Below are 22,150 nucleotides of genomic sequence, written 5' to 3'. Positions count from 1 at the left end.
CTCCGCCCCCGGTGTTACACAAAAATAGTTCCTTGTAGCAAAGGCAGAAACAATGGTTCCTACCTGATTTGACGCAAGACTGCAAGACCAATTTTCTACTCAATACTTTGACAGTATGGTGAACTAGCTCGATAAATGTAAAAGATTTTACAGCAAAAGTAAAACCATCTAAATTTGGGAAAAAAATTAACATATATATTGTCTATATATTGTCATTGTCTATCATATTGTCTTTGAAAAACATTACCAGATATTTTATTGCACTTCCAATCTTTGACAGTATGCTTTTGAGTGTTGTTTAATTTCAGTCATGTTACAATATTGGTACCAAAATAATGTATGTGTGAGTTTACAATCATTTCACTGGTATTACAATATGTAAAATATATAGTTTGTTGGACATTTTTAAAACAAAAACATGAGCCATTCGTCATGAAAACTATTTAAAAACCCAAACAATAAATAATAAATATTTTTAATGGACAAAATTGAGGGCGAGGCCTGTGCTGGGGCGTAAACGTGGGGCGTGGCAGAGCGGGTAATGGGCGTGGTCGATTGGACAGTGGGCGTGACCGAGTGGATAGTGGGCGCGCCCGCTGCGACGTTGCGGAGGCTTCAAGATGGCGGAAGCCCTGACAACTCAGGAGGAACTGGTGAGAGTAGTTTGATACATTTTATTATTTAAATGGTCGTGTCCATTGCTTGTGCGTTATATTTCCAAGACTGAATATATGGGCTGATTTAATATGTCTATATTGGACCAATAGTACTTCTGAGGGGGCTATTATAAAGCATGACTCCCATCGCACCCTTCCATGTCGACCGATCCCCGTGATGGACTGACAGCAGATAGCTTATATGTTGGTTAGGTTAAAACGTAATGTCGATCGCTGATGAGTCCCTGTAGGACCTCGGAGCCCAGTTGTGATGAGACGAATGCCTGTCTTCTTACTAGCGCTCATTGTGATTGTATTTAGTCAATTAGCGTTACCAGGTTGAGTCGTGATAGCCGCGTTAGTTAACGCTAGCCTGAATTAGCTTGCTACCACATGTTAACCCTGCACAGCACTCCTAAGCAAGTGTTGCCGTAGAGAAACTCGGCCCGACAGCTCTGTTGTTGGCGTCATCACAGTTGTATGTTTAGTCATGCGGAATGACCCGATCCATTTGGATGACTATGAAGGTTGTGTAATGATGTCCTAAATGTTGATGGGAGTGCTCGTCGTGTGACTGAGTGTTGCCAGCCAGCCAGTGATATCCGGCTATCAGATTTACTGCATACACTTCACAGAACTGGGCCCCCAGTTCTTCGCAATGTTGTTGCCTCTCTCTAGGCAAAGAGGTGACCAAATGTCTAGAGAGCCGATGACCATGTGTTTTAATGTCATCGACAGGCATGAAGTCTCGCAGCGATGTGACATTTAAATGCGGTCTGATTCCCCACATTCTTGACAGCTCACGTTATATCTTTGTACGTCCCAGATTCCGAACGAAAGGAAGTACTGATAGTTTTAAAACATAATCAGATGTTCACTTAATCCTCCTGCTGAAACTTCCGAACCCACAGATTGATATTCTACTTCATACCATGTCCAATTTCCACATAAATCTATAATTAATGCATACCGCAGCAAAAGCTTTTGGGGCATCTATGTTCTCGATTAATTAAACCATTTACATTTTGTTATTTTCTGCCACATTTAACCTTTATTTAGGCTACTAAAATGCATTATTCTCTATTGATATGTTGTAGCGTCCCTTGCCCTTGGGTGTTAGTACAGTATCTTTTGAACCACTTATAAAACATATGGTCTTGTATGTTTTTAAACCCCAGTTGGTAGAGAACTAAAGATGATCACAATTCTCCTTTTTTTTTTTTTTCACTGACAATTCTATTAGTTCAATCTCAGCCCGCGTCAATGTACTTGATTTGCAATATTGTCGCTTTAACTATCCAACACAATGGACCATATTCATTGCTGCTGCCTTGCATCATATAACCCTTGAAATCCTTTTTCCTTTTCTCAATCCTGCTAAATGTTGTGCTGTATGTTTGATACATTGAATTGCTGTTATCTTGGCCTGGGCTCCCTTGAAAAATAGATATTGTAATCTCAAGGGTATTCAGCTTGTTGAATAAAGTATTAATTCATAATATTAAAACCAATGTGCAGCTTGGTCTTCAGTTGTCTTTCATGTGTGTCTGCTCTAGGCGGTTGAGGAGTTCCTGGGTGAGGTGCGCAGCAGGGAGCAGCCTCACAGCGCTAGTCTCGTCTCCGAGCCCACGGCTGTCAAGTTCCTTATGGCCCGCAAGTTTGACGTCTCGAGAGCCATCAACCTCTTCCAGGCATACAAGGTGCGGCACTTCCTTGCGTCATCCCTCATCCTGCCTGATTGACGGCACTCGAATGTACTGCTTTTGTTTTCATCAAGTGGATGCTGGACTTTTTCGAGAAGATCCTCTTTCACACTAATCCTCATACAGCTGTGTTATGTTTTTTTCATACTAATCACTAAAACCGTGAGTGGCTCAATATGATCACCCAGTGATTCTAGGAAATCTAGCAATTAGGGATGCAGCGATCAGCTTTTTTTACGCTGATTTCAATCACAGATTATTTTGATTATTCCTATGAATATATATTATATAAGATGTTTCTTATGAAAATCATTGTGTGCTGATTTTCTAGGGTTCCTAGTTAGTTAGGTATATGAGGATGCGCTGTGTTCCTTTAAGAAAAGGTGAGACGGCATGTAAACACAGCACTGAACAGTTTAGTTGACTAAGTGTGGAGTCGCACAGTTTTCTATTTAGAAAAATAATAAATTAAACATAACTTGCAAAAGGAGAAGGGATCAGGGAGATTACTGTTTATTTGAATGAGTCTGGCCAACACAATATCAATCGCACGCTAGGAATAGGAGCTATAATGGATAATACCGTATACTGTGTGGATAACACACAACCAACACCCATTTAATCCAACATATAATCAAATGTAACAATATCCACCTGTAATATGGTTTGCATTCATCCAAATTCGCAGGCAGAAAAAAGGAGGCACCGGGCAGAAGCAGCCGTTGTTATCCTACTAAGCTTTGCATAACAAATAATAACAGGCGGCAACATTTGCGTGTAGGCGACATTGAAGATGCTTATATCTGTAGCCTACTTTTGCCTCCTGTGATGTGGCACAAGCCTATTATCCAGATGTACGGCCGCGTTTGCGCAGGCTATCATTTCTCATTTATCAAGCACAAGGAAGTGTGCTGTATTGGCGCAACACACCGACTCCTTGTGACATCCGTGCCAATAAAAGGAGCGCTGTATACGGCTTCTCTCACAAGCTCAGACTCGGGGTCCAGCTGCAGTTTATGGTGTTGTTATGAAGTATAGGTTTCAAGAAAGCCTTTGCCTGACATTGTAGGGACTATGTTGACATTAAAGTACTATGGCTGCAATCGTCTGGCTATGCGTACGTAACGCTTCGGTTGCGCCGTTTAGAGACATGATTATTTTGAAGGTCAATCTTCCATAAAAGTGGCAGAGCAGCAAGTTAGTTTCACATGAAGCAGAAGAAATAAGTGGGAGCAGACATGTCGTGTGTAGTTATCGATACTTCAGCAGATAATGATCGGTTCCCGGTCAATCGATGCACCTACCGGTACTTACAATGCTAAAGTTTAGGGTGCACCGCTTCACCAATAGAGTTTTTAGCGAAGGCATCAAATTAAGATGGCACAGTCACAGGCAATCATGCAAAAGCGCTTATATGCAAAAAAAAAATTAGGTTTGTTTGTTATCCATATCGCAAGTGAATTATGTTAAATTCTGCCTCTGGGGATGTGGTTTTCGTATGACAACTAGTTATAAAGCTTTAAATTGAAGTGCAGTGTCATCGAAGGCGTTGCATCGTTTTGCTGTAAGCTATCTTGTGATGTTAAGAATGATGAGAATATTTAGAGATGACCTTTCCAAAACCTTCAACCAAACTGTTGTGTCCTCAAACACAGAAGCGTGTTCTGTAGGAGCCGTCGTGAAACAAACATGACATAGTCGTGGCCTTCAGGCGCAACTCGTACGGCAATTACATTTTTACGCCTATTCTGGGAACTCCCCGTCCACAGCACCGTTAGGCTGAATGCAGACGATAAAGGCCCTGGCCATGACCGTCCACAGGCTGAATGCAGACTATGGCAATGACCCTGCTTGAACGTCCGCTCTTCACAAACGGGTCATGGCTCTGCCCCTTCTCCTGTTTTCTGACGCTGTTTGTTCTAATCTCAGAACACGAGAATCAAAGAGGGCATCTTCAACATCAACCCTGACGAGGAGCCCCTACGCTCTGAGCTGCTGTGTGGCAAGTTCACAGTCCTGGTGAGTCGCGTGCATGTGTGTGTGTGTGTATATACACATATATATGGATTATAAGTAATCCACAGATCCCCAGTTCGATATAATACTGCTACTATCTTGGGGCCTTTATTGAATGTGTGAGTTGCCTGTGGTGATGCGGTCCTCTGTGTGTGTGCCCAGCCTGGCCGTGATGCTAAAGGTGCAGCTCTAGCCCTCTTCACGGCTCGCCTCCACCGTCCAGACGTCACTACCCACAAGGCCGTGCTGCAGGCTATCATCTATCAGCTGGATAAAGCCATAGAGAGGTACTTATTGTTGGGGACACCCACCTAGACTTGATGCCTTTGCCATGCTTTAGAAGAGAAGGGAAATCTACTTCATACTTTTTCTTTTTTGTCTCTTTACCTCATATGTATTATTATTATTATTGGACGTTTAAGCTGAATTCCTACTGAAATAAATTAGCATTTTCTACGTGAAATTAGGTTTTACATTTGAAGTAATGCTCAGGGGATGTGGTTAAGTAATTCTATCTGATTTTAGACTAGAGAAAACGCGGGCAGCGTTGTGCCATCAAAGGCTATAACACCTTTTGCTCTAAGCTATGTGCAAGTGGTGTGTATATCTGCCCATCAGGCTACCCACTTCTTGATACAGTCTAAGATACGCTATGGATAGCATATTAACGATCCAACACTGTGGTTAGAGGCTGATTCGATACGATTGTATTCAGCTCAGATTCCTTAGTAAATGGACAAATTGTAAAATGTGCCCCAATGATTTGTAAACGTGTTTCCCTGCTCCCTCCCCAGCTTGCAAACGCAAAGAGACGGTCTAATATTTATCTATGACATGACCAACTCAAGCTACGGAAACTTTGACTACGAGCTCTGTGTCAAAATCCTTGACCTCCTCAAGGTAAAAAAAAAATCTTCTTGCCTGAATTGATTTTATTTTAACGCAAAGTATGTTATTTTTTTGCATAAAAATGCAGACTAAAGGGGTGTGTGTATGTATGTGTGTGTGTGTGTGTGCGCGCATGTGCATGTTTCTTCTACAGGGGGCGTTTCCTGCTCGTCTAAAATGTGTCTTCATCGTATCGTCCCCACTCTGGTTCAGAGCACCTTTCGCAGTGCTTCGTCTTTTCGTCCGTGAGAAACTCAGAGAAAGGGTACGTATGTGTCGTGGATTTGAGACGCATCAGTCGCCTTTCTCCACCGCCGCGGCTTGCTGCCTGGTGTTAAAGCACGGCCCGTTCATCACACAGGGCTCCAGCACGGGGGGTTCACATGTTGCCGCTTCTGCTCCCCATTCGCCAGGTGTGCACCGTCAAAGCCCACGAGTTGGCCAACCACATCCCCGTGCCGTCCCTCCCCGAGCACCTGGGCGGGACGTCCCAGTACAGCCACGTGGCCTGGATCCAGTCCTGTGTCAACGCGCACACGAACCCCGCCCCCGGCGACCACCCCGCGCAGGACGACCACGACTGCGTGGGCAGCCTGCTGCGCTCCTACAGCCTGGGGGCCGGCGACCCCGGCGCCGGCGGCGGCGCGTCCCGCCGGCACGCGGAGCCGGGCCCCGAGCTGGCCGTGACCAACTCCAACTGCTGCGACGACGGCAACGCCAACCCGCACAGCGGCCACCGGGGCGACCGCCGCCACTGGAACGGCTCTGCGCTGGGCGGGCCCGGCCCCAACGCCAACGCCAACGGCTGCGGACGCCAGCCCCCGCCGCCCCAGTCGGCCACGCCCCCGGCCACCCCGGGCCACCAGAACCTCAACGGGGACGCGCCCGTCTGCCGAGAGTCGGACGCCGCGGGCCAGCCCCAGAACGATAACGCCGAGGAGGACCCGGAGGCGGAGGATGACGAGGAGGAGGAAGAGGACGAAGAAGGGGTCCCGCCTCTGCCCCAGAAGGCGCTGCCCCGGCCGCCACAGCAGTCCTCCCAGTGTCCGGCGCTCTCGTCGTCCTGGGACCCCGAGGAGACGGAGCCCTACATGGAGGTGTCCGTTCACATGCCCGAGCCCGGGGGAATGAGTGTGGGGGATCTGGTGGAGCACATAAAGAGGAGGAAGAAGAAGGGGATCTACCAGGAGTACGAGGAGATCCGCAAGGAGCCACCAGCCGGCACCTTCGACTACTCCAGGTCAGGATAACACAGTTCCACAGCGGGAGAAGATGTATGCCAGAATTTTTTTTTTTTTTTTTTTCTCAAACTCTGTGTCTTATCTTTCCAGGAAGCTGGCCAATCAGATTAAGAATAGGTACAGCGATGTGCTCTGCCTGGACCAATCACGAGTGCGACTCAGTGAGCTGTGTGATGACGAGGATGAGGTAAAACGACAACATCCTTATCGGGCTCCACGTTAGCACAACTTTTTCGTAGCTTTTAGAACACATATTTTAGACACAGCACTATAAGTAGTTAGGTAGCCGAACTGCACTGTTTACCTGGGGCCTTTTTAATCTGGCTTGGGACATACATACATTTGCTTTTGTGAAGGTTTAGCTTTTATAATGCCTGCGGAATTGTGTCTTACTGGCGGCTAACAACTGCGGAATGTTTTCTGTAGCGGAGCAGCAAAGTCCTGATCTTACTCACATTCCAAGCCTGGCACTGTTTTAACGTTTCAGTACACAAGCTTAAAAAGTGGGAGCTGGTCTACAACGGACCACAATATCCATGGTCTCCCATGATATTAAATATCCATCTGGGCTGTGTGCATACTGGTTTACTATTTTTTTTTTTTTAAAAGACATTCATGCATGTTTTTAGTAAATGTGCTTGAACAAAACGTTTTTTGTGCTAAAATCTTCGTTATGATGACTTACAAATGAGTCATGAATCCATAACCAGCCTTTATTACCATAGTTTATTGTTAAACATTTGTCGTGCATAAGTAACTAGCACTTGGTGTAATTAGGTACTCTATTCATGTGAGAAAGCCAAAACCTGAACCACGCGTGATGGTAATTAATGTCCAGCTCCAAAAGGGGGCACCAGGATCACATGTTCCCTGAACTAACTCAAGTGTTGTGCCTCCTGCAGACGACAGACTACATCAACGCTAGCTTCATGGACGGGTACAAGAGAAGCAATGCCTACATTGCCACTCAGGGTGAGTAGGTACTCGTGTTTTCCCAATATTCCCCCGAGTAAACAAGCAAATATGGTACATTGGTCTGTTTGAACAGCGCTCTTGAAATGAACGCAGGGAGAATAAACCACTTGAATCAAGCAACTCAAAAAAAACTAAATGTTGTCTCTTGCGATGCAGGTCCCTTGCCCAAGACTTTCGAGGACTTCTGGCGACTGGTCTGGGAGCAAATGGTACTGCTCATAGTCATGACCACCAGGTGAGACTCTTGACATCCACGTGTTTTGTGTGAGGGCGGGGAAGAAGGAGATACGAGTCTGACTCCCTCCTCCTGTCCCAGGGTGGTGGAGCGAGGGCGGGTCAAGTGCGGACAGTACTGGCCCCTGGAGGAGAACCAGACGGAGCAACACGGGTACTTCCTGGTCAGGAACCTGCACATCCAGGCTTTCCAGGACTTCAAACTCTCACACCTGGAGCTGTACAACACGCAGGTGAGTAGGGCTGGGCGATTAATCGGATTTTGATCGCGATTTTGATTTTAACGTCAAACTATCACAAAATTAACATAATCGAGTTAAAAAACCAAATTGGGTTGTTTGGAGAAAAGGCAGAACAGCTGGATACATATCGGTATATCATTTAAGATTGGAACATTTTATTTTTGACCATTTTGTGTATTTTTTTTCAGGCGAAATTACAAAGTTCTCAGTTACAAAGAAAATGTGTTTTCAAACTCAAAAATAATCGTGATTGCAATATTGACCAAAATAATCGTGATTATGATTTTTCCCATAATCGAGCAGCCCTACAGGTGAGTCTCTGCGCTCACACACGACCCCTGAGCGGTGGTTATTATAGTGGACTACAACGAGATTATTGAGTCCATATTCAGATGTTCATATTTAGAAACCCAGTGGAGGGGCAGGGTGCCTCCTTGTCCCTGGTACACAAAGATACTGCTACATTCTGGGAAAGTTGATGATTTTAAATCAGGCCCGTAACGAATAAACGTCACTAAAAAGGATGGATGGATTCAGCTCTCCACCTCATGAAACGGATGAAGAAGTGTCGTCTTATCACCAGAACATCCTCTGTGTTGAGTGGATTCAATTAGAATTGATGGCATCCACTTTTATTTATTTATTTTAAAGATCCAAAGTTTGGATCCGCTATGTAATGCATCCACGAGACGTTGGTTTATCAGGTTGTTTCCCTGTTCAATAACTGAAAGTGGGCTACAACAATGTTGACCAGTGGCCGACGCTAATAACTCATGGGGGGACAAGGGTCAACTTATACTTCAGACTGTTTGTTATACATGATAAGACTATATTATCTAATCATATTCCTATATTATTTGATGCTCAAAATACAGGCTTGCATCAATCGGACAATGGTTGTTATTAAGTCTAGGATCGTTTTTAAACCTTTTAAAGTAAGTGTACCGCTGCCCCCCAATGACCTTCTGACATGGCTTGTTACGTCTCATCAACCTCACACCCGTTGGTAAAATAGGGGCCCTTTAATAATAGCAGTAATGTAGATATTAACATAGGGTCTAATCGTGCCTCGATCAGGCTACTTGACACCAGGACCCAATGTCTCGGGTGTTGGGTATCAAACCGGCTCATTGTGCCCTCTTGTTTGTTAGACCGGTGAGAAGCGGGAGATCTCTCACTACCTCTACGTCAGCTGGCCTGACTTCGGAGTGCCCAAGTGTGCGTCGGCCATGTTGGATTTCCGTGAGCATGTGCAGCAGAGGCAGGAGGCGGCCGTCCAGAGCCTGGGCCCCAGCTGGACAGGACCCCCCGGGGGGCCGCCCGTGGTGGTCCACTGCAGCGCTGGTATTGGCCGCACAGGTACCCATGACCACGGCGTCGCCTCTAGTTCAGCGGTATCTAGTGTGCCGAGTGCATTGTTGCGCGTTTTAGTACGACATATAATGTGCTCAATCTCCTTCGGGGTTTCATCAGTTGAGATCAAAAACGAGCTCATACCTTGACTTTGTTTGACACGTACTGGGCGTCATGTAGCTCAGGAGGGGCGGGTTGGCTGGTAACCGGCAGGTTGCTAGTTCGAGTGTCGAGGTGTCCCTGAGCAAGACCCCTAACCCTGACCGCTCCCGACGAGCTGGCTGTTGCCGTGCTTGGCTGACAGCAGCACAGTGCACACGTCACCAAGTATTTCTGCATCTTCTTTGTAAATCTTTTTTAGGCTTTATCAAAATCTTCTCTGGAAGGAAAACTGCCCTGTACATTCATGATTATGGGCACATTCACATTATTCACATTCGCCGGTGTGTGAATGTGTGCATGAATGGGTGAATGTTAGGCAATTGGGTAGGGACTGTTACAAAAAAGTGGTCTAAAAACGCAGTCCGTTGACCATTTGACTGTAGATCTGTGTGTCTGTGAGTGTGTTTTCCAGTGGGTCTGTCAGAGCGGTGCTCCTGTTGACTCTCTGCTCCCGGGGGTCCTCAGGTACGTTCTGCACCCTGGACATCTGCCTGGCGCGGCTGGAGGACATCGGCTCGGTGGACGTGCGGCAGACGGTGCGGCGCATGCGCACGCAGCGGGCCTTCAGCATCCAGACCTGGGACCAGTACTACTTCTGCTACACGGCCGTCATCGAGTACGCCCAGCGCCACGGCAGGCTGAGCCCCGTGCAGTGGTCCGACTCGGAGCTGGAGACGGACAGCGAGTGACGGTCGCACGGAGGGGGGCGGGGGGGGGGGCGGGCCCGAGGGCGGAGGAGGCCGGCGACCCGACCGGAGGGGTCCGAGACCACAGAGGGCAGCTGGGGGAGAAGAAGAGTCCGGAGGTCCGGCGGCCACCCCTGAGGACAGAACTCTGTTGTATACCTTAGCAAAATACGATCATCTGAAGAGAGAGCTGTTGTGCAGAGGTGCCACGTTCTGCAGTTCCCTGGAAGGGCTTGTCCATGCCGAGGGTTCGAATGGCATGGCCACGAATAAGCGACGTATCCTGCCTATTTCCAAACCCCTGCACCGCCACCACCAACGCCACCACCACCTGCCCTCTTTCTTATGTTTTATTTGGTAAGCTCTAAATGGGATCTGGCCTGCCCTAAAACCTTGCTTGTTGACAAGTGTCATAAGAGTTGTAGCATTTTTTTTATACTGACTTGCACAGGGGGGGTGCAAACTTGAACTCCGCCCCTCCGAGAACAGCCCTCATTCTTTTGTTTTGTATTCCCTCCCTCTGAAAGTGCTCTGTGATTAATTTTTTTTTGCCTGAGGAGTACACGCCCCATGTGACGGGGTGGGAGGAGCCTAGCGGCTTGGTGGTGAAGGAAGTGGTACTACTCGAGAGGAGTGTCCTCATGTGGGGTCCGCGTTGTCCGTCAGCCTCGCGGACCCCGCATTGTCTGTTATATTCTGCCATGATTTCCTCCGTTCGTACTGCACCTTCTCTGCGTGAACGATTTTTTGTTGGTATGGTGTGTTTGGGTGACAGTAGCTCAGGAGGTAGAGTGGGTTGACTGGTAACCGGTAGGCTGCTGGTTCAATGCCAGGCATTGAACCAGCAACCTTCGAGGTGTCCCTGAGCAAGACGCCTAACCCTGACTGATCCTGAAGAGCTGGCTGTCGCCATGCGTGGTTGATTCGCCGTCGGTCTGTGAATGTGTGAATGAATGGTCGTTTTGGATAAAAGCGTCAGCGAAATCCCTAAAATGTAAATGTATGTTAACTAACTTTTTCAAAAGCCAAAGTCCTCACCCTGAATGCTTGGATGTATTCCTTACTAAGATTATAAACTGAAATCTGTGTATATTCTTGTAACATACATTTATATATTATTGTGCATAATGACAACCTTTCAACTAAGAAAAAAAAAATGCCTTGTTTTAATATAATTGACTGAAGAAGCTGTCTCGAGAGAAGACCGCTATGTCGGAGGCCGGACAAAAAGGAATAGTTTGTAACGCTTACTTCGATTTCCTCACATTGTTCAATAAGTGTGATTGGTCAGGTCTAACATCGTCTTAGCTGTGGCAACATTCTTATTGGGCGATTTCCAAAATTGGCCTTAACCTCTCTTGACTCACTGCCTCGTTGCTCTTAGATCTTAACCTCTACAAAAACCGTGTTTTTCGTCCTTTATTCCTCCCTTTCCCTCCGTTGACTCCCTTGACACCACAACTGTTGAATCGTTTGATTATCGAGGCCGGCGCTGCCTCAGATGTTTGTGCCTTCGAGTTTTCCATAATGTCCATACACCGCGGCCCAGATCATACGGTTCGACCTAAACTAGCGCACTCGCACCCACCCCCGGGCCGTGTCCCCCCCACAGGGCCCCCCCCACAGGGCCCCCGGTGGGTCCACAGGCCCCTAGTGCACTGCCTCAGGGAGGAGGCTGGGCGCGCTCTGCAGGGTGTAGGAGGATCAGGACGGGGCTTTCTGTCAGTCGACCTCAGGGCGTAAGGCTACTAGTGTTTTTGCCTAGTGTCAAACATATTGTTTTCCGTGTTCGCCTCTGGTGATATATCATATTAGAAAACCTATCAGTTTTTATTTTATACAATATACTGTATTGTGTAACCTATTATATTTATGTATTTGTACAACGTCAACAGTATTGAAATCCTGAATGTTGGTACGAAAAAGAGTAAACTGTTCTTTCATTTGATAAGCTACACAAATCAGATGGGGGCGGGGGGGGGGGGGGCAAAGAAAATTATATTTTTTTGTCGTTTACAAGTATGGTGAATAATGTTACTGGCCCTTGTATTTTCACAACTGATTTGTATACCATAACGATTGTTGGAATCCAGGACAATGGGGAGAAAGGTAATGAGTGTTTCCTGAGGGAGTGCATAACACCAAACGCCCCACACACAACCAGAACGCAACTCCTCTCGCCACCCGCAGACAGATGCCAAGGACTAAGTGGATGCAGCCATCTAACGGAGAGGAAAACTGGACTCGGCGCTGCCATCTTGGTTCACTAAACCCAGTTCTGTTCTTGAGAATTAACAAACACACACAGGGTTAGGGCTGCAACAAAACAAAGAAAAAGAAACGCAAGAGCCTTGAATGTGTTTCAGAGTCAATCAGGGCATGCAGACGATGGTAACGTGGACCACCTCGGCACACAAACACACACGCAATGCCAAAGGCCAAGCCTCACCCTGAGCACTCTTTCTCAGCCCCTTCACATGCTTCCTGGACGGCTTACAAGCACGGTCCTACGAGATGGAATGGGGAGCGTGGTGCCCCAGAAGAATGCGTGGTCAGAACGGACTGGCGGGTTGTTAGACTGTCTGTCTCCCCGTTACCTTTTGGAGATGTTTTACAAAACAAACAAAAACATGCTCCGTGCGTTTGCTGATGGGTGTTCTGTTTTAATGAGTCTGTGTTTTTTCAGTTCTTGTGATTGAATAATGGCCTTTTACATGCTGTTGACTTGGCTGTCCCATTAAAGCAATGGTATTACCATCTTGAATGAATATGGGCTGTGTCGGTCTCTGCTTTAGTTACCGTCCCGGGTCAGTTTACCATGCTAACGGTGTGTTGGCAAAGGAAAAACCAAAGCATACCTTGGGGAACTACCGCACATTTTAAGGGTCTGGTGGCGGTACTTGGTGACCGGATTTTGAAGGTACACTGGGTTTTAAGAAACTACTTGGAGACCACATGAATGGAATGATTTATTCAAGTTTTGAAGGCAAACCAAAGCTTTACACAGCAGGATAGGAGTAACAACATGTGCTGCCAATCTAAACAAATATATCACGTCAGCCGCATCCAACAGTGTTTTCTGGGGAGTGAAATGTGTTGATAACTAACTGAACTTTCTCTTTCTCTCACTGGCAAGTGGTTCTTGGGGGCTGGATGAGGATTGGTTGTAAATGATTGCAACAGATTTTCCTCATGCAGGTTCAAAACAACCCAGAAAGTTTCCACTTTAGGCAACATTTGTTCCAAGTGGAACTACTTTGCTTTCTTGAAATCATTTAATTTTGGCTTGTACATCATAATACCAGCTCATGCAATGTTCCAAAGTAAAACAAAAAGCTATTATCCATCAGGCAGAAGGTAACCTTAGATTGCATAGGCGATGTAGGTATGCTGGCAGACTCAGTGTGTGTGTGTTTGGCTATATGAAATCGGGCCTTCAAGTCCTTTGGACTGGCCTGTGGTAGACTACAGGCAGAGAGCAAACAACTTTTATTGTATTATTTTTTATTGTTATTGTTGGTAACGTTTTGGGAATCAATATACAAATTTACACTTGATGGGGAAAAAAGTACATTAGGCTACTAAATATTGATTTATTTATAGATTGAATATTAACATTTTCACGTGAGTACTAAGAATAGCCCCACTAGACAATACACCGTTTCTAACAACCACCACTCGATTCCTTGTCGTTGAATCAGGAGGCCTGTACTGAGATATTGTTACAGTAAACCAATGGAAACATAATGTTGCAGAACACATGGCAGCCATCGCTGAAACTGCTGACTAGTCATTCCATTTGTTCCCCTTTCTGCCACTTGTTTTTCCTCTTTCATCCCTCTTTGTGTGTGAGCTCTATCCTCCCTGAGTCCAGTCTCCCGGTGTCCCTGGACCAGGAAGGAAGAAACCAAACACTGAACCAAGTTGTCCGACACGATGGACTTATACAGTAGCTGTACCACACTACCCCCACCCCACCCCCTTCCTCACCCACGGCGAGGACGGAGGACGGAGGACGGAGGGGGGGAGCGGTGGGTTGTAGGATCACCTGCGAAGGTGCTTTCTGGTGAAGCTGTGGGCGTAGGGCTTGGGTGCGTCGGAGCAGGAGGCGCAGCAGGCCCCTCTGTAGTAGGGGTAAACGCACAGCCGGGCCTGCACCACCACCGCACAGTTATGGTACTGGTCCCGGCAGGAGGAGTCTGAGGGGAGGGGGCAGCAGAGGGGGAGGGTCCACAGGTGGAGGTGGTATTGCTTAGGCACGGCTGTTGTGTCAAAATGAAGGAAGAACCAACTACCAATAATATGACCCTTGGAAACCTGTGATGGTTTGACAGTCTTGTTGGTCTTACAAATTAATCCACTGTGAGCATTGTAAATGTCCCACCTTCCACCCCAAACATAAAGATGTGGTACAAGAACGGGCAAGGCCATAGCTACAAACTGACTGTAATATGCATTGAAACACCTGCAATCATTGGACTTTTCGTTTTTCTAGTGAGGCCTTACAAACCCCTCGACACCCCAAATTCAACCAGCCCTGTTTTTTTTCGTAGGCGCAATCCGGGAATAGTCCTGCCTCAAGCGCTAGGATTGGACAGGCATCTTAAAACTCGAACGTTGACTCCTAACCCTAACCCTATCAGAGAAATGTGTTTGACAAACGTTAGTTTAATATACATTACATTTTAAGTTACCTCCCTGCGGTGACGTGACAGATTTTTGTCTTTTTGGATTGGTTCAGGGTTCTAAACCAAGGGCTATCCCCTCATTAATATTCATGATTATCCCAGATTCCGCCCAAGAAAAACACATTCGCCCCCCGGTACTGAATTTATGAATCCTACTATGGCCATGCCAAGACCCGCCCTACTCTGTCTGTGATTGGCCGGGTTGCATGCAACTCAACTGGACGCTTTAGAACTCTACGTTACCCTCGCTGTGAGCATTCGAGAGCGTCACAAAAGAGCTCTAACCCTAACCCACAACCCCTAACCCTAACCCTAACCCTAACCCCTAAACCTAGCAGCTAATATCAAGCCAGTAAAACCGCGGTAGTCGAATCCATGGACAGTAGAATCAAAGACAGGGGGGACGTGTGTGACGGACAGTGATGCCAGTAACGCGTTACTAAGTAATGCGTTACTGGCCTCGGACCACTTTTTTCAGTAACGAGTAATCTAACGCGTCACTGTAATCAGATTAAAGTAACTCATCAAAGTCACTGTGCGCTACTATTTTTTAACGGATCACTGATTGGCGTTGAGAGCGATGGAGTGGTGTGTGTGTGTGTCTATGTTTCTGCCTGTCTGTCTGCCTGTTTGTGTGAGAGTGCGTGTAAAGCGCAAGTCTCCAAAGACTTCAATCTATCACAGGCGAGTGTTTACGTCACGCACGTGGAGATTCGTCTGGTGATCGCCCCGTAAAGCGCGCGGTGATATTTTGTCTACGTATTAAAAGTTTGCAGAACCGGTTGAAAGCCGTGTGTTAGTGTGTGCACCCAGGGCCGTAGCACCAAATTCTGGGCCCTGTATACAAGAGGTACTGATGCCCCCCCCCCCCCCCCCTGAGTTCCCCCTACCAGCCCCCTGCGCAGAATTGTTGGGGGGGGGGGGAGTTGAAGAGCAATTGTTGCCGAGGGGGGGGGTGAAAGAACAATTGTTTACAGGGAGGGGGAAAAGTTAGTATTGGCAAAACCGGTTGTAATTTTTTATTTTGAGGCGACATGGGGGTGTTGTCGCAGCTAAATGTAACTTACAAAGTAACTTGTAATCTAACTTAGTTACTTTTAAAATCAAGTAATCAGTCAAGTAACTAAGTTACTATTTTAAGGAGTAACTAGTAATCAGTAATCTGATTACTTTTTTAAGGTAACCGTGGCAACACTGGTGACGGACCAATAAGAATTCGTAATTTCGCCCCCCTGGTAAGGTGTGGACGTGGCAGGCGGACTGGTATGAATGAAACCCACGCGGCCTCTCCAGCCACGGTATGGCGGTGGGGGAGCAGCCCTCAGCGGCCTCTGTATGAATAAAATCGCCGAGGTCTCACCGGTCGCTGTGACGCATCGCTGGGCGTTGCACTCCTCTTGACTCTCGGGGGCGGTCGCTGGGTCACAGTGGTCGCCGGGGGCGACACGGTCGGCCAGGCAACGTGCCTCGCGCACGCGGTAGCCTCCGCCGCAGGACGCTGAGCACTGAGGGCCAGAGGAGGAAGCTGGTTCAGATGATCACTGGTTTGGGACCGAGGAAACAGATCCCAACGGTGGTGTTCAGGTCTGTTGCTTTGGTGTCGTGGATTTATTTTTATTTTCATGCCTGATGTTTGGGCTTTAGAGGTTTCTCTGAAGCCAACACATGCATATCTGATATCTGGCCATGCAACCACAACGTGTCACGGCAACAAGCTGAGTGCAAGAAATGAACTGAGCGTGAAGGCTTGTAATGCGCTCGTAGCGTGACGGCATGTGTAGCGTGATATTTAGTCCTACGACATGTGTTTAGAGGTTCATGGTCGTACTCGACGAGGGGAGAAATGAAGATGAACTGATAATAATGACGTGTTTGGCATGCTTACTGCGCTCCAGTCTGTGGTGTACCACTGCCCACCACACGGCTCCAGGAAGCAGGGCTGAGAGGTTATTGGCTGAGGCAGGTGGGAGCATTTCAATTTAGCCACCACCTCCATGCTGCCGTTGCTGTTGAGCAGGCAAGCCACAACGCGGGTCTGAGTGCCGTTCCCACACTCTGCTGAACACTTAAGACACACACACATAAACACACACACAGAAAAACAGACCTTAAACAAACACAAGGTGCATTTTAAATTAGACCGGTTCATTAGAGTTCACATAACCTGAGCATGCAGGTAGATCTTTGTGTTTCCGTGGCCGTGGATTAGGGGCTTTGTGTGTGTGTGTGTGTGTGTGTGTGTGTGTGTGTGTGTGTGTGTGTGTGTGTGTGTGTGTGTGTGTGTGTGTGTGTGTGTGTGTTTGTGTTAGGGGCTACCTGTCCCCAGGGGCCCGTGAACCACTCCAGACGCTCCTCACAAGGCCCCAGGTTACACGATGTCACCTCCTGTGGGCGGGCTCCTTCGCAGCTGTCCAATGGGAGGTTGGTCACATGATCCATCAGGCAGCGCGCTGTCCTGGTCTGACGGCCCTCACCACACTCTGCAGAACACTGAGATGGGGAAAGCCCCCCCCCCCCACACACACACACACACACACACACACACACACACACACACACACACACACACACACACACACACACACACACACACACACACACACACACACGCATACATACGCTTATGATAATACATTTTCTCACTTATGTCCAATACATGCAGATGACTACTATTTACTTTGGGAGCTGTGGGCCCTCTTGGGTGATCATTTGTGGGGGATATTTATCCTGGGTGGGGTGGTTTGGGGGGGGGGGGTTTAGAAAAAAAATTAATACAGATCATCACAAAAGTATTTTGTTGATGCAAGGCAGGCCACACAGAACGAACAGTTAAAAGGCTTTTAGAAACGTCTTGGACATGGTGTTATAATGAAAAAAACTCTAAAGAGTTCCTCACATGAACAAATCCCCCTCTCTGAGTATCTGCATGCCACCATTGTAACAACTGGGTATATGTACCCTAGGCTGACCATGTTTGTCGTGTTATGTTCTGTTTACTGCATCTATCCTGTTTTGTGTGCCCAGCTGCCGCCACACTAATCTCCCGGTCAATAAAGTTTGCAGCAGAACAATATTCTATAATACATACTCTACTATACATATTATACTCCACCACAATATACTATACTAACTATACTAAACAGAACCATACTATACTACATTATACCATACTATAGAATCTAACTATACTTAGCTACACTACATTACACCATACTATACTATACGAACTATTCTTAACTACACTGTACTACAGTACACTTCATTACGGTACAGTACACTCCGCTATTCTATCAACACCATACTATACAACACTACTCTATGCTATACCGATACACTCTATAGAGCGCAGTATGAAGGTAGATGTGTCTGCAGGCCACTCACCCGCCGGCTCCAGCGGGAGGTGAACCAGCTGCGGGCGCAGACCCCCATGTCGCAGTTCTCCAGCGTGGGGGGCTTCATGGCCCCGTTACACTCCGAGTCCTCCTCCACGTCCCCCTGGTCCCCCACACACACCACCTCCCTGGCCCGCCGGCCCACCCCGCACGGCACCGAGCACTGAGGGACGGAGACGGAGGGTCAGCTTATCTGCCGTCAGTCAACTGCATTGGTAATAGGGTTGGATTTTGAGTTTGCGCTTTTTGGGGTTGGTTGCCTTTGTGTGTCTCCATGTATGTCTCCACATGAATATGTATACGTGAATATGTGTGTACATGTACATAGGTTATCGGTTTACGTACTTTATATGTAGACGTGTGTGTCTCACTGAGCTCCACTCGCATGTGACATATCTGTGCGAGTGTGTGCATGCATGCGTGCATGTGTGTGTCTCGCTGAGCTCCACTCAGAGCGTATCTGTGTGTGTAGTTGTGTGTGTGTGTGTCTCTCACTGAGCTCCGCTCAGAGAGTGTGTGTGTGTGTGTGCGTGTGTGTGCGTCTCTCACTGAGCTCCACTCAGAGCGTATCTGTGTATGTGTGTATGTGTGTGTGTGTGTGTTTGTGTGTGTCTCTCACTGAGCTCCAATCAGAGCGTATCTGTGTGTGTGTGTGTGTGTGTGTGTGTGTGTGCGTGTGTGTGTGTGTGAGAGTGTTTGTGCGTGTGTCTCACTGAGCTCCACTCAGAGCGTATCTGTGTGTGTGTGTGTGTGTGTGTGTGTGTGTGTGTGTGTGTGTGTGTGTGTGTGTGTGTGTGTGTGTGTGTGTGTGTGTGTGTGTGTTCGTCTCTCACTGAACTCCACTCAGAGCGTATCGGTTTGTATGTGTGTGTGTGTGTGTGTGTGTTTGTGTGTGTGTGTGTGTGTGTGTGTGTCTGTCTCTCACTGAGCTCCACTCAGAGTGTATCTGTGTGTGTGTGTGTGTCTGTGTGTGTGTCTGTGTGTGTGTGTGTGTGTGTGTGTGTGTGTGTGTGTGTGTGTGTGTGTGTGTGTGTGCGTGTGTGTCTGTCTCTCACTGAGCTCCACTCAGAGCGTATCTGTGTGTGTGTGTGTGTGTGTGTGTGTGTGTGTGTGTGTGTGTGTGTGTGTGTGTGTGTGTGTGTGTGTGTGTGTGTCTCTCACTGAGCTCCACTCAGAACGTATCTGTGTATGTGTGTGTGTGTGTGTGTGTGTGTGTGTGTGTGTGTGTGTGTGTGTGTGTGTGTGTGTGTGTGTGTGTGTCTCTCACTGAGCTCCACTCAGAGCGTATCTGTGTATGTGTGTGTGTGTGTGTGTGTGTGTGTGTGCGTGTGTGTGTGTGCGTGTGTGTGTGTATGTGTGTGTGTGTGTGTGTGTGTGCGTGTGTGTGTGTGTGTGTGTGTGCGTGTGTGTGTGTGTGTGTGTCTCTCACTGAGCTCCACTCAGAGCGTATCGGTGTATGTGTGTGTGTGTGTGTGAGTGTGTGTGTGTGTGCGTGTGTGTGTGTGTGTTTATGTGTGTGTGTGTGCGTGTGTGCGTGTGTGTGTGTGTGTGTGTGTGTGTGTGTGTGTGTGTGTGTGTGTGTGTGTGTGTCTCTCACTGAGCTCCACTCAGAGCGTATCTGTGTATGTGTGTGTGTGTGTGTGTGTGTGTGCGTGTGTGTGTGTGTGTGTGTGTCTCTCACTGAGCTCCACTCAGAGCGTATCGGTGTATGTGTGTGTGTGTGTGTGTGTGTGTGTGTGTGTGTGTGTGTGTGTGTGTGTGTGTGCGTGTGTGCGTGTGTGTGTGTGTGTGTGTGTGTTTATGTGTGTGTGTGTGTGTCTCTCACTGAGCTCCACTCAGAGCGTATCTGCCACTGGCTGCAGATCTTGAGCTGGCAGGAGGCCTTGGTCACGGGGCTGTGTGACGTGCCACAGCTATCCGCCCCCAGCGTGGCCAGCGTCTCCGTCCCGTTGGAGTGGGTGTGGGTCACCTGGCGGCAGATGACCTGCCGCTGCTGGGTCCCCGGACCGCACCGCCGGCTACACTCGGACCACTCCCCCAGGTCCCAGCTGTCAACCAATCACAAGCCAGGAGTAAATACAGTCATCCTGATACTAGGGGGGGTTTGTTCATCGTTCCCTACATGTTAAAGGGGACCTATTATGCTTTTTCGACTTTTATGACCTATAAACGTTGTTACAATGATTGATAGTCATGTTTAACCATACACAAAAAACGATGTCGATTTTCGGGAAACTCTTCCTCTCATCTGGGCACTTACAGCCTTCTCTGTCAACGCTCGGTTTCGTCCTTCTCCGCCCCCTCGCCCCCCCCTCCTGCCAACCCAACTCCGTTGTGATTGGTTACCTTCCTTGAAGCGCGCGCAAGGGCAGTTTGACCAGGCATATGGGGGTGTGGCAGGAGTGCCTCTACATAGATGATTTCCCGGAAATGTGAACAACTGAATCGCAAACGTTGTCCCGAGTGTTTAGCGCTCTGCACAGCCACCCCCGACTGTCAGCAGGGAATACGTCATTATTTGACACTTTAGAATGGTTAAATATGACTATCAATCATTATAACAACGTTTATAGGTCATAAAAGTCGAAAAGCATAATAGGTCCCCTTTAAGTTTCCTATATGAGGCTGGACTAAGCAGTCACAAACACTTTGCAGCGTTATCAAAGTTCCCACTTGTGTTGTCACCTACTCGCTAAATGATGACCACTCACTCAACCCCACATGAAATAACATTTATTTAGCTGAGGCTTTGGTCAAAGCGACCTACAATAACTGCAATCAACAATGACGAAACAACTAAAATTCGGTCTGGTAATGATTGTGTTTCAAAATGTTTGGGTCCGATTAGCTTTGAATCAATTTCAATCAAAGTTACAAAATGTGTTGGTCTGACGTTTTATTTGCAAATATTGTCTCTTTCAATGATACGTCTCCCTGTATGTCGATGGACTCCATGTCTCCTCTAAATACAGAAATTCCACCATGAGGAACGTAGAGGAAAATCCCAGCACAGAGCTGTCCCCCTGCGTTAGTCCCGCTCCTCCAGTGGATGTGACAGCGCTGCAGATAAACACAGACGGCTGCTGACAGCGTTACAACTTGGCCTGAGCGACGGCGCGCTTGGCAACCGCCGCTAGACTGGAAGAACCCAAAGCCACACCAAAGTGCGTCAGGTTGATGGACTGCGCCTGCTAACGGACTTACGGCTGTAGCGGGTGTTTTATAGATACCGCTCATAACGCCACTCATCATTCCATGGGAGACTCGTGCAGTATGTGTGCACATGTTCACACAGCGCTGCTCACAGGGTTTCTCTGTGTATAGTTCTTGGGACTTTTAGTGTGGAGCCTAAAACAAGTTTGCATGGGTTTTTGCACCTGCACTGCAATATGAGTGTGTGCGTGAGTGTGTCTGTAAGTTTGCAAGTGTTGGTGCATCAAAAGTGCTTGTATGTGGGTGCATGTGCATAGTTCTGTATAGAGGTGTGCGTCTCCCACTGCGCAGGGCAGGGCTGGGTGATGCAGTCCTCTTCCCGGGTCGGAGGTCGCAGAGCAAGGTCGCAGAGGTCAAAAGAAGCAGCGAGCAGAGATTCATTCTCCACACACCTCCACAGTGCCTCGCGTCTGCCTGACACAAACACACACACGCACATACAGAGACACACACACATATACACACACACACACACACACACACATAGATAGAAAATGCAATATACCATCGCAATTCTATAATGTTTAGTATCTTAACGTCATAACAGGAAATCATAATTTTGCTATTCTTTAAATGTATTTCCAAATTTCCACCAAGACACATTACATAAAATGCTATATATTATTATATTACGCTGAAGGTGAGCACTGTGCATGATATACCCTTACCTGTTCCACAGGTGGCACTGCAGCCTGTATGTC

General features: G+C 47.5%; 2 protein-coding genes across 4 annotated transcripts in view; one reads left to right on the top strand and one right to left on the bottom strand.

The window, feature by feature from the left end:
• Positions 1-538: 538 nt before the first annotated feature.
• On the top strand, positions 539-12,924 carry ptpn9b (protein tyrosine phosphatase non-receptor type 9b). Its single transcript, XM_060047042.1, has 13 exons — positions 539-653; positions 2,213-2,356; positions 4,289-4,378; positions 4,538-4,662; positions 5,170-5,275; positions 5,418-5,528; positions 5,677-6,503; positions 6,595-6,691; positions 7,407-7,476; positions 7,636-7,714; positions 7,796-7,946; positions 9,107-9,314; positions 9,936-12,924. Exons 1-13 carry the CDS (start codon positions 621-623, stop codon positions 10,157-10,159), a joined length of 2,265 nt encoding a protein of 754 aa, XP_059903025.1. The 5' UTR covers positions 539-620; the 3' UTR covers positions 10,160-12,924.
• Positions 12,466-22,150, bottom strand: part of adamtsl7 (ADAMTS-like 7) — a 13,676-nt gene continuing 3,991 nt past the window's right edge. For 2 of the 3 annotated variants that reach the window (XM_060047044.1, XM_060047045.1), the window contains exons 5-13: positions 22,118-22,150; positions 21,734-21,863; positions 20,062-20,284; positions 18,226-18,399; positions 17,161-17,334; positions 16,730-16,909; positions 16,205-16,349; positions 14,205-14,355; positions 12,466-14,043 (exon numbers count right to left, since the gene is read on the bottom strand). The exon at positions 22,118-22,150 is cut by the window's right edge and continues 153 nt beyond it. In XM_060047044.1, the coding sequence (XP_059903027.1) occupies positions 13,989-14,043; positions 14,205-14,355; positions 16,205-16,349; positions 16,730-16,909; positions 17,161-17,334; positions 18,226-18,399; positions 20,062-20,284; positions 21,734-21,863; positions 22,118-22,150 (1,265 nt within the window). In that variant the 3' untranslated portion in view covers positions 12,466-13,988. The remainder of the gene's footprint in view (positions 14,044-14,204; positions 14,356-16,204; positions 16,350-16,729; positions 16,910-17,160; positions 17,335-18,225; positions 18,400-20,061; positions 20,285-21,733; positions 21,864-22,117) is intronic. The other variant, XM_060047046.1, reaches the window with a different exon arrangement.

This window comes from Gadus macrocephalus, chromosome 3, assembly GCF_031168955.1.
Source record: "Gadus macrocephalus chromosome 3, ASM3116895v1".
Classification (NCBI taxonomy): Eukaryota; Metazoa; Chordata; class Actinopteri; order Gadiformes; family Gadidae; genus Gadus; species Gadus macrocephalus.
Note: the sequence above shows the minus strand (reverse complement) of the source record. Positions and strands in the feature narration are given on the sequence as shown.